General features: G+C 43.5%; 1 protein-coding gene across 1 annotated transcript in view; it reads right to left on the minus strand.

Annotated features, from left to right (window-relative positions):
* The window catches only part of Tbc1d8 (TBC1 domain family member 8), a 107,891-nt gene that overhangs the window by 39,505 nt on the left and 55,225 nt on the right, over nucleotides 1–13,161 (minus strand). The window contains exons 3-4 of the mRNA XM_008845880.3: nucleotides 7,594–7,712; nucleotides 3,351–3,579 (exon numbers count right to left, since the gene is read on the minus strand). Coding sequence (XP_008844102.1) covers nucleotides 3,351–3,579; nucleotides 7,594–7,712 — 348 coding nt within the window. The remainder of the gene's footprint in view (nucleotides 1–3,350; nucleotides 3,580–7,593; nucleotides 7,713–13,161) is intronic.

The raw sequence follows: 13,161 nt of genomic DNA on the forward strand, positions 1-13,161 counted from the left end.
AAAACTATTTCCAGTGCTTTGATTATTCAGTCCATTTCTGTCAGCCTTGAAAGGAAGCTTCTTTAGGCTACTATATTTTCATGGAAAGTGTTTTTACACACACGCACACATACACACACACACACACACACACACACACACACACACTACTCTCTACTTAGTTCATTTATACCACCAACTTCAGCTTACTAAGCAGCTACTCTGAGAAGAGCCCTATACAATGGTTTGGGTAAGAAATGTACCCCAAAAGTCTCATGTTTGGGGGACTTGGTCCCAAGTTACTTTTGAGAGGTTCTAGGACCCTTAGGAGGGGGGGGCAGATGGAAGCAGATCACAGGGGAGGATCCTTGAGAGTACCCCCAGCTCTGGTCCTTCCCTGCCTCTGTCTCTCTGCTTTTCGTCCAGTGAGATGAGGAAGTTCCTCCACACACACACCCACTACCTCGATGTACTACTTAAGTGCATAGGGCCAAGTGACAGTATACTAAAACCTCTGAAACTGAGTCAAATATATTCTCCCTTCTGTTTTTGCTAGGTATTTTGGTCACAGCAATGAAAATTAATTAATATACCCTAAGGTGAAGACGATCATTCAAACAGGAAAGACCTATAAACAAATAAGCAATTAGCCTTTAGGGAACCCCACAGAACACACAAATATGGTACAAATTATATATAGGGAAGACTTCCTAGAGATGACAAAATCTATATTGGGATTTGAAGAATGAATAGGCGTTTACGAACACAGTAAACATGAAGAAAGGAAGGTTGCTCAATTTGAAAAGAATTTCAGGATAACAAGAGTTCCATGGTTAGGCCAAGGCACATTCCTTGGGTGGGGAAGGTGTGATGCTTGTTTTAATGACAGTTTGCCACAAATTAGAATCATCTGAGTAGGGAGCCTCAATTAAAGAAATGTCATAATTGCCCTAACTGATGTAGGAAAACCCACTCCAAGGGTGGGCAGCACCTCTGGTAGCAGCCCCGATAAAAGGGGCCATGGTTAAGGAAGATTATTTGCCTTTTGCTTGTTTGGACTTCCCTCTGCTGCTGAGTTGATTTGTCCTGCTGCTGGTGGTGATGATGATGATTCCTTTGCCTATATCAGAACCAGCATTTCCAGGCTTCCATCACTGACTGAGGACCAGCAGCTCACCAGGAACCTTCCAGGTTTTCAGCACTAGATTGGGACTGTTGAGGTACCCAGCCCAGTAGACTGAGCAACTACCAGGTTCTTAGCCTCTCCAGTATGAGAAAGTCACTGTGGGACTACTCCCAACTGCTGAGGCACCCACCCACCTTCAGTACCAAGCAACTACTGGGTTCTGAGTCCCTCAAGTATGAGTCAGCTGTTGTTACTCTTTCTAAGTAAGCTGATTTAATAAATTTATACACACACACACATAAATATTCCTCTCGGTTCTGTTTCTCTAAAGAAATCCTGACTAATACAGTATGCAAACAGGGTATGTCCTGGAGGGAGGAGGCTCTGAGGCAGAGAAAGAATACACCATGAGCAGTAAGCTGCCACAGCAGACACTCAAGGAGCCCCCTTTGAGCTCGTTTCATTTGAAATATAAATGCAGAAGGAAAGAAAAATATAAAAGTATTAGTTACTTTTCCTGTTACTCTGTTAAAATTCCTGCCAAAGGCAATTTTTAAAAGAAAGGGTTGGGGCTGGAGAGATGGCTCAGTGGTTAAGAACACTGACTGTTCTTGCAGAAGACCCGGGTTCGAATCCCAGCACCCACATGGCAGCTAACAACTGTCCATAACTCCAGTCTTGGGGATCCGACAGCCTCCTCTGTCCTCTGTGGGCACTGCATGACATGGGTGCAATTGTGGCAGGCAATACATGCATATACATAATACAAAAATAATAAATAATTTTTTTTAAAGTTTAAAAAAAAGAAAGGGTTTATCTTGGCCTTCAGTCCAGGGTATAGCCATCATCGCAGGGAGGTTATGGCAGCAGGAGTGTGAGGCAGCTGGCCAAATGCATCCCCATCCAGGAAACAGAGAGGAATGCTGGTGCTAACTTGCTTTCTCTGTTTTATGCAGTCCAGGACCCAAGTCCAGGAAATGATGTTGCCCACTTTAGGGTGGGTCTTCCCACCTCAATTAACCTAACAAAGAAAATCTCTCACAAGTACAAACGTGTGGCATCCATGCTACCCAGCATGGACATTTCAGATGGTAGGTGATTCTGGAGGCAGTTTCGATGTAAATGGCTTTTTAAACATTTATTATACAATTGACACTGTGATTTTTCTTTTCCTCCTTAGAATACCATCACCAAGGCCAATGTCTAGGCAAACCTGAATCTCAAGTGGACCCAGGTAAAGAATTCCCTTTCCAGAAGTAATGGTGCACCCAGCAATATGACCTTTGGTACTGGGTACTTAAAAGATAGAGCTCATTTGTAGAATGCTTGCCCAGCATGTGCAAGGCCCTAGGTTCAACCCTCATAATCCTCCCCCGACTCAAAACCATTATATAGCAAAAATATATTCTACTCTTTTAGAAACACTCAGCTATTAGTTAAGATACAGCATTTCCTTTTTTAAAAAAAAATTAAGATTTTTATTTTTTTAATATTTTATTTATTATTTGTATTTTATGCGTATGAGTGTTATGCCTACATGTAAATAAGTGCACCCGTATTGTGCAATGCCCACAGAGGAAAGAAGAGGCTGTCGGATCCCGTGGAACTGGAGTTACGGACAGTTGTTAGCTGCTATGTGGGTGCTGGGATTCGAACCCAGGTCTTCTGCAAGAACAGTCAGTGTTCTTAACCGCTGAGCCATCTTTATTTATGTGTGTGTCTGTGTATATCTATGTAAGTGCATACCACATGTGTGAGGGTATCCATGGAGACCAAAAGAAGGCATCAGACCCCTAGAGCTGGAATTATAGGCAGTTGTCAGTCACCCAATGTGGCGTTGGGAACTGAACTCAGGACCTCTGGAAGAGCAGGAAGTGCTCTTAACTATTGAGCCATCTCTCCAGTCCCAAGATACTGCATTTTCAAAGCATCTACATCAGTAAAAACTCTTTAATAGCTATTTGAAGAGTTATACAGAAATGTTTCTTAAAAGAGTAAAAAGAGCAAGTCTTCTCAAATCAAGCTCTGATATAAGTAGCCTATATAACTAAGCATAGTTATCTGCACAAATCATTTGCTAATGAATCAAGTATGACCTGCTGTACCCTCAACCATTTCTTTAAGTCTTCTATTGTGAAAATATTTCCATTATTGGCTTCTCCGAGAAGCCAAGCTAAGCATCCCCAACTCTGACTGCTTCTGTGAGGGACCAAATTGCTCTGGCCCCTGGCTTGGCCACACTTACGTTCCTTGCCCAGGAAGAAGGAGTAGAAGCAGAGGTGGTTAATGCTGAGGTAGAGCCAGCCCTGGCGGGGCACCCGGCCCTTCCAGCAGCAGCAAGAGTAGTAGGTGACCAGCTTCTCTGCCTCAGGGAAGTTGAACCTGGCCTCGAACTTCACCAGGGCTTCTCGGAACTTCTCAGGTTCCTCCTCCTGCTCTGCCAACCTGCTGCTGGTCTCCTCAGCGATCAGAGCCTAGAGCACAGAATGATGGTTCTTATTTAGTGAGTCAGGCAAAAGGAAGACAAACGGGTAGGGGAAAGGAAGCACGAAGGACAGGCGGGCAGTGGCACCTAAGGAACCTTACTGCTGCCACAATACCCAGTCTCTCACTCAGTTACTCATTGGCCATGAGACTTTGGTTGAGTCACTTGACCAATGCTAGACTTATTTTCCAAATCATCCTATCAAAACAGGGAGTTCCAGATTCAGTGAGAGTTCCTTTAACAGAATTAAGGTGGAGGGGCTGGCAAGGTGGATCAGGGGGCAAAGGCATCTGCCACCAAATCTGACAACCTGAGTTCGATACTGAGGATATCTACACAGTGGAGGAAAGAACTGACTCCCATAAGTAGTCCTCTAACCTCCACACATGAACTATTGCATACATGCAACACATACACACACACACACACACACACACACACATACACACACACACACGATCAAGAAATAAGTGTAATTTTTAAAAATATTTTATTATTTTTATTTTATGTGACGAGTGTATTGCCTACATGTATGTGAATGCACCCGTGTCGTGCAATGCCGTGGAGGTCTGAAGAGAGCATCGGATTCCCCTGGAACTGGAGTTAAGGACAGTTCATAGCCACCATGTAGGTGCTGGGAATCAAACCCGGGTCCTCTGCAAGAGCAATCAGTGCTCTTAACCGCTGAACTATCTCTCCAGCCCCAAATAAGTGTACTCTCACATAGGAGAGTACTCCCACATATACAGGTGTATACCACAAGGTGAGCACCCCCAAATATACAAGTGTATACTACACAGGCAAGTGCCCCCCACACACAATCTGAAAGCTGATGAATTGAGTGGTTTCAATTTCTTCATTATGCTTTTCTTTTTCAAATCTCGTTTAACATTATGAACTATAAGTAATAATTAAGGATTTTTAATACATTTTATATAAAAATAAACATTCAGTTCTCATCTTGCTCTGGAAGTAGAGCATGCTGGGGTTTTTATGATGGTCCCAGAGCCAGAACACAACAGCTCAGAACAGGCTCTGGTGGCTTCATGCACAGACACAATGGTGGCCACATAGCCACTGACTCTCACACACCACAGGGTGCTCTTACAGGTACAGCTGGAAGCAGAGGGATTTCTAGTGATAGAGTGGCCAAATTTCCAGAGCAGGAGAGCAAAGATCCTTCAGGTTTGGTCAGCAGGAAGGGGAGGCAAATGCCAGCTTGTTCTCGGATCCCTCCTCCCTGGCCCTGACATCTGGGGACTAAGGATGTGTTTGTTTTGGTTTTTGTTTTGTTTTGTGTTGTTGTTGTTTTGAGACAGTGTCTCATGTATTCTAGGCAGGCCTCTAACATACTATATAAGCCCAGGCTGGCCTCTAGCTTGAGGTCCTCCTGTCTCAGCCTCTCCAGTGTTGGGATTACAAGTATGTGCCACTTTATCTGGGAAAGGAACTTGTTTTCTAAGGCATTTTAGCTTTATTGAAGATATAAATTTGTCACTCCAAAATATGCTGCTATGGCACAGGGGTTATTTTGAGCTAAAAACAACTGAAAAACAATAGACACCAAGAAGACTCTCTCGTCCCCATCTACCTAAAGTCTGGACACAATCTCCGTTTGTATACAGCTTCCCTGATCCAGGCAGAGGATTTGACTCTTAATCAACAGAGACCCCTCTAGATACTCCCCAGCCTGGAGAGAGCAATACAAGGAGCCTACAAAAACTCTTTAGCAAAATACCCCTTCCCTCCCACCAGCACCCCACGGCTTGCTGCCCCAAAGCCTACGGCCCTTTTCCTCTGTCACCACTCCTCTGCAAATTTACCTTTTGTTCTCAAAGTGCTACATCCAGGTAAGTGCTAACCACTTTTTAAAGTTACTCATGGCTAAGTTTCTGCCATATGTATGAACCATGTGTGTATTAAAATAAACTGTTCTTCCCCCTCCTTTTAATTGTCCTTTTGCCAGGTTACTTTCCTGGGCCCCAGTCACAGAACCCAGGACGACAGAAGCTCTCTTTCCTACAGAAACATTTCTGAAACCAAGGAAACAAAATGCATTTCCTAGGGCTGGGAATACAGCTCAGTGGTACAGCACTCATGTGTGTGAGGCCCTGGGTTCAATCCCCAGTATGGCTGGGGAGGGAGATGGACATGAAATGAATTTCCTTCCTGCTAAATGAGAGAAATAGCTAAGTCAAAGAAACCACTATAATCACATTAGACCAAGAAAGGTGGGTCTGGAACTCAAGAAGTAGAGACAAGATTGTGATTTTGAGGACAGTTAGAGACAGGGTCTTACTATGTAGCTCTGGCCAGCCTGGAACTCTTTATATAGACCAGGCTGGCCTCAAACTCAAAGAGCCATCTGCCTCTGCCTCCTGAGTCCTGAGATTAAGAGCACATACCACCATGCCTTCTGGCCTCTGCTTTTCACTTGATCCCACAAGTAAACTCAGTCTCTAAGAAAAAGAGCACTCCTATTTTGCTTTTTCAATGTGCTTATGTGCTTGATTTGGGACAGGGTCTTACTATGTAGCCTAGAATGGCCTTGAACTCCTCTGCCTCCCAAGAGGCAAGAGACTTACATCCTGTTCTTTTAAAATAAAAAGATTCCCTCTGACTCTCTTTACTAAAAGGTGCAACACTTGAGGTATCAGAAAGTCTTGCTTTTTAAAGAAAACAAGTAAGAATCTGGAGAGATGGCTCAGCACTTACGAGTGCTTCTTGCTCTTCCATAGGACTTGAGTTCAATTCCCAGTACCCATATCAGGTGGCTCACAAGCACATGTACTCCAGCTCCAAAGTGTTCAACATTGCTGATCTCTGGGAGCACCTGCACTCACTTGTATATATCCACATGCAAACAAGCATAATTAATAAAAAAATACATCTATAAAAGTAAACAAACAAAATAGATCTGGGTTGTTTTACTCTAAGAGAAGAAAACTGTATGGCAGACTAACAAAGACAAGTTTAATGAGAGAGTAAAACGAGGAGGGACAAGCCATTTCTTCCTGTCCAGAGGCTTCCCAAGCACTGATAACCCATCACTTCACTGCAACAAGACCAGTTGTCTAAGACTCTAACTCGGAGGTGGCACTAACAAACACCTCCCCCAAATTTTCCTTTCCTGTCTTCTCAAAATTTAATTGGCTCTAATTCTATTTAATTAAAATGTTTTAAGAATAAACATCCATGGCTGGAGAGATGGCTCAGTGGTTAAGAGCACTGGCTGCTCTTGCAGAGGACCTGGGTTTGGTTCCCAGCACCTGGGTTTGGTTCCCAGTACCCACACAACAGCTAACAACCTTCCATAGCTCCAGTTCCAGGGGATCCAATGCCCTCTTCTAGCATCCTAGACATAGGTGCACTTACATACATGCAGGCAAAACACTCATATGTATAAAATAAAAATAAATAAACCTTAAAAAAACTAAACATCTACCATTAGCAGGAGGAAAGTGCTGAGTCCAACAGAACAGTGACAAGATGTCATCACTGCAAACCAAAGTTGGGATAACCAATTCAAATGATGCATTTGTTTGCAAAAACATAAATACTGCTAGGCACGGTGGTGCATGCCTTCAATCCCAGGAGGCAGACGCAGGTGGATCATCTCTAGGAGATCCAGGTCAGCCTGGTCTACATAGCAAGTTCCAGGTCAGCAGGGGCTACAGGGAGACCTTATCTCAAAAAACAAATGAACAAACAAATAAATCTCAACTTCGTGAGGTTTTTTTCCTAAAATGAAAAGGATCTTAAACTTCTGTAACAGAAATTAAGCGAGAGAACTAAGTGATTATTTTTTAAATGTAAAGTTTATTTTGTTGAACTTGACTTTTCAAAGTTCAACAGGTGACTAGTTGAACTCCCTCGGTTTTATATAGTAAGCCAAAAATAATTTAGCTAAAGTAGGTAGAGAAAGCTGTCAGTAAGCTACAGAGTTCAGGACACAATGAGCAGGACAGACAGGTGGGGAGAAGCATTAAAATCGGGAACCTACCTTTACCTTCCCTTTGACAAAACTGGCAATGTCATCTTTATTGTCAAAGACAGACAAAGTGTGAAGAAGATTTTGTTCTAGCCAGTCCCAGTGCTGGTTGATTTCCTCTAATGTTGCACCTGGATTCAAATAGAAAGACAGAGATTACAAAACAAAAGAAATTTCTAGAACATGAACTTGTTTTCCCACTCTTGCCATATGCTAGGTCCTCATACTGTGGGCCAGCTGAAGAACAGGCTCCTCCACTGAAACAGTCTCCTCCTGCATCATGGACATCTGCAAACACCAATCCCACTACCACAAGGCAGGCCAGTTGACCAACAGGGCTCCCCTTGGGACTGCTCTGCGGCCATCTTGCCTGTTTCCATTATGCCCGGTAAACCTCTACCTCCAGTCAAGTGACAGAATGTTTATAATTACACCGCTATCTCAAGCACAGAACATGCCCTAAATAGCAGACTGACTGCAAACAGGTTCACATAGTGTACCCTGAGAACAAGAGTCCCATAAGAGGTCCTAAAGCCCAAGTCCACAGTAAGAGACCCTCTCGAGAAGCCCTGTTGACCACACAAGGATGCTGCCACTTATGATCGATCAGTGGAGCTTGATCCAGCCAGCAAGAGCCTAAGAAATTAATAGTCTATATATGGAGGTTTCATAACATAACAATACCCCTTAAATATCTATAGAAAGAGTTCTAGTAGTACGTATTATTATAAAACCCACATATAAGTATAAAATCATATGTAATAAGTTAATTTCTTTTACAGGTAATTTAAAGAATTTCACCAAACTTCCAAAGCATTAAGTAACCCCATTAACAAAAGCACAGTCATTTCAGCCATCTCCGTTTCTTCTCCAGGAGCCTTGCTCATTTGCAGTGAATGTGTGCACATGGCACAGGGACTGGGCCCAGCCTCTAGTGCATGACAGATGCTCAGTGAAGGGCACCAATGGCAATGTAAGCACAAAAAGGGGGGGGGGGGCATGTGTACTAAGGTTAGTCTATTTCAGTCACATTTCCAAAATGGGACATGAGATAGACTCTAACCCCAGAGAACTAAAGGTTACTCAGCAAACAACAGTGCAGTCACCCAGGAAAAGCAAAAGGACCAGAGTTAGATCACTTGCCCCAAAGCAAGCATGTTTTGTTAAAAACTAAATATCCTTCTCTCATGTTACCTGCAGCCTTCCTCTTCCCAGAGTATAAATTCATTCACGGATCTTATAAATACACATTAGTGTCCTTAATCTGAAACCTCAAATCTGAAAGGCCCCAAGTCTGACTTATTTTAATATTTTATTTGTTATTTTCATTTTGTGTATGTGTGAGTGTATTGCCTGCATGTATGTAAGTGCACTCGTGTTGTGTGATGGCTGTGGAAGTCAGAAGAGGGTGTTTGACTCCCCTGGAACTAAAGCTATGGACAGAGTTATGGTGTTACCCGCTGTGGGGTGCTGGGAATTGAACCCAAGTCCTCTGCAAGAGCAGTCAGTGCTCTTAACCACTGAGCCATCTCTCCAGCCCCAAGTCTGAATTTTGCATGACTTCTAATGAATCGGTATCTACAAACTGTTTCATGCACAAGACTTAAAACATGGTATAAAACTCAATCTATATGGACAAAGTAAATGAGCCTAGACATGGGTCCTACCCCCACAATATTATGTCTATACAAGTATTCCATACATCAAAAGAATCCAAAACACTTCTGGTCCCAAGTATCTTGGATAAGGGTTCAACCTATTCTGCAGGCAATAAAGTACTGGAGGACTCATTTGGACCTGTGATTTGGGCCCATGGAAATGAAGAACATGCACATTATGGCTGCTGTTCTGAGTGGGTAGTTTGGGAAGGAATAAAAAGTACCTAAGAGAATACTTCATAAGGAAAAATTAGTTTTTAAAAAAATACCTATTTCGCCGGGTGTGGTGGCGCACGCCTGTAGTCCCAGCACTTGGGAGGCAGAGGCAGGTGGATCCCTGTGAGTTCAAGGCCAGCCTGGTCTACATAGTGAGTTCCAGGACAGCTGGGGCTACAGGGAGACCCTGATTCAAAAAGACAAAAAAAAAAAAAAAACCAAAAAACCTATTTCCCTTGTAGTCTCCCAATTTTCAGGTATGATTATCCAATGACATCCTTGGGTCCTCACTAAAGCCAGACTTCTCCTCAGCACAGGGAGAAACAGCCCTGTGGCCTTGGCCCAGTGCCTCTATTCACAGGTTAGGACTTAATCCCTACACCTATAGCTCATAACTCATGACCTTCCTACCTCCCCAGGTGGCCCACTTGGAGCTAAGGATCCAGCCTTGGGGTGAAAGGCCATGAGCTTGCTTTCCGCTTCTCACCTATCTACCTAAAGGCTCCTGGGCTATCCAGAAACCCCAACCCTCTGACTCCCCACATCTCTTGGGACAGGGAACACTCATTTTAAAACAAAATCAAACCACGAAAGTCAGACTCCACATGACTCTCCTGAAGCCTCTGACCTTTCTCTACCTGAACTTGGGACCCTGAGCACCTATTTGGCTCCTCGGCTGGCTATGGCATGCCATGGGCTGACATGGCTTGCTCTGGTGGACATCTAGTTTGCCTGCCTCTGACGTGAGTCTCTCTGCCCCTTCAGTATCCCAGATGGCAGCTGTAGAGGTAACAGTAACAGGAGTGGCTACTTGGCATTGGGAGGACATGGGTCACTTTACAAAGCTGGCTCCTCCACAGCCCAAGTGCTAATGGAGTGAGAAAGGGCAGGTCTTTCCTCCCCAGCACTCCATGTCTCTATCCTTTATTATCATAATTAAACCATCCAGGACACTAAGCAAACAAGAGAAGAACAAACTTTAGAGGAACTACATTTATCAGCCTTCAGTCTTTTGCTATTTTCATGCACTTCCTCACTTATACAAACAAAACAATTAGCCAGGCACACCCCTTTAATCCCAGCACTCTGGGAGGCAGAGGCAGGCGGATCTCTGTGAGTTCAAGGCCAGCCTGGTCTACATAGTGAGTTTCAAGACAGCTGGGGCTACAGGGAGACCCTGTCTCAAAAAGACCAAAAAAAAAAAAAAAACCAACTAAAGGATCAGGAAATCAGGAACAGGTAGAGAGGAGAGAAGCCTAACCTTTGTGGTTCTAGGCTGTTCCAAGAACTAGCTTGCTGATCTGTAAAGAAGAGACAAAAAGGAAATGGAAGCTCAAATGAAGGGCAAGTCAGATATTTACCACCTTGCAGTGCCCTGGAGTCCTCCCACACACCATTTACACACGCCACGCCCGGGTCCAGGACTTGCTAAGCTGCACTGAAGAAGCTGCTCTGTGCCTGCACTACGCAGGAGCTCAGACCTTCTTCCTGAATGCATTTTCCTGGGCACTGGGATACAGATTTAAGATTTGTTTTATTTTAAGTTGTGTGTGCGTGTGCGTGTGCGTGTGCGTGTGCGTGTGTATACATGTATGCAGGTGCCCACGGAATCCAGAAGGGGTGCAAGATGCCCTAGAGCTGGAGTTACATGCAGCTGTGAGCTGTACAATGTGGGACCAGAACTTGGGTCCTCTACAGGCACAGTGTGTGCTCTTAACCACGAAGTAATTGCTCCAGCCCCTGGGACTCAGGTTTTCATTAGCCTGCCACCAAAGCTCCCAGAGGCTAACATTAATTACTTATAGCTAGCTGAAAGCAGCCTCAACTAACCATTTAAATATTTTACTTATTAGTTTTATGTGTATCACCTCTATGTATGTAAGTACACCCATGTCATGCAGTGCCCACAGAGGTCAGAAGAGATTGTCAAATCCTCTGGAACTGGAGTTACAGATGGTAGTTAGCTGCCAAATGGGTGCAAGGAACCGAACCCAGGTCCTCTGCAAGAGCAGCCAGTGCTCTTAACTGCTGAGCCATCTCTCCAGCCCCCTCAATTGAAAATTTAGATAACATGAATAAAACTATAATCAAGCCCCAACCCAACATACTCCTGTGGAATGAAGACTTAATAATAAGACATTGAAAAGCTAGACTTTTACTATTAAAAAAAAATGCTTCTATGTAATGTCATAATGCTTATGACAAGGATACATAATCCTAAATAAAACATACCCCACAATAAAAAAACAGAAAATTAACACATAAAACCTATCTATCTCTGAGCCACAGTGAGATTTTACTGCTGTTCTTCTGAATGGAAGACCTAGCTGTCTCCCAACAAAGACAATCAATATGATGATGAAACTTTTCCACCCCACTGTCCATTTCCTACAGAAGTTGCCAAATGGCAGGGAAATTTTCCAAACTAGAATTTCCTCTGCAGGGAAATCTTAGAATGGGCTTCATAAGGACCATAAATTAAGGCGAGCTGAATGCACATCCCTGACCCCGTATATCACATACGGTAGTTCTGAGCCTGCGCTGTGGCAATATTATCCCAATTCTATAAAGTAGCCCATCAGAAACTATCTTTAAAAAAAGAAATAGAACTGAAATAGAATGTGTACCACCTGGTAAGACTAGCCACTGAATTATGAATTCTCTGTGAATTACACACATTAAATACGTTTCTACCTGCAGGTCATGTCCAGTTTGAAAAGCATTGCATTGCACTGATACACAGCGTTGGGAAAGGTAAATTAGAGAACTAAGAAGGCACATGCCATCTATTGTACAGGCACAAAGGTAAGAGACCTTATAGGCATGTGCAGTCTTTTGACATTGTGACATGGGGTTATCATCTACAAAGTTTACACTCAAGAACTGCATACAAATGGGGCCAGGGAGTCGGCTCAGCAGGTGCAGGCACTCCCCATGAAGACTGATGGTGGAGATTGATCTCTGGAACTTAAATGGTAGAAGGAGAGAACTGACTCCTACAAGTTGTCCTCCTGCCTCCACATTCATGCCATAGCACAAATGTGCCCACACATGTACATACACACAAATATGTGGTTTTAAAATCAAAGAACCATGCAATTGAGTTGCAAAAAAGAAGTCTCAAAATACCTCATGTTTTAAGTTTATAATTTTGTGTGGGCCACATTCATAGATATGCTTAGACACATGCAGCCCACAGACCATGGGCTGAACACAGCTGGCATACTTATTGAATGCTACAGGAGTATATCCATTCTTTCTGTTGGACCCTTCCATAACCAAGACAGAGGAGAACTGCTGTGCCTCCTCACATCCATATGCTAACACCCTCACCCCAAGAAATAGCTTTTCAGAGGTAACTGGATTCATGACAACACAGGCCAGATCCAGCAGGGCTGGTGTCCTTGCAGGTACCAGGGATATGCATGCACAGAGAAAAGGTCACATAAGCAAAGAGGTAAACATCTGCAAAGGCCTCATGAAAAACATGGTCCTGTTGCACCATCACCTTGGACTTCCAGCCTCAAGAACTGTGAGAAAATAAATTTCTGCTGTTTAAGTACCTAGTTTGTGGGGTTTTGTTATGGAAATTTTAATGAACTAACATAGCTGTCTAAAACCAAAAATGTATAGCAGTGGTGAACTGCAACAAGATCAATAGCAAAATTATAACACTTTGTTAAGGCCTCTCGTTTTGTAGACTTTT

The sequence above is a fragment of the Nannospalax galili genome, unplaced genomic scaffold (genome assembly GCF_000622305.1).
Source record: "Nannospalax galili isolate Female #2095 unplaced genomic scaffold, S.galili_v1.0 scaffold182, whole genome shotgun sequence".
Taxonomy (NCBI): Eukaryota; Metazoa; Chordata; class Mammalia; order Rodentia; family Spalacidae; genus Nannospalax; species Nannospalax galili.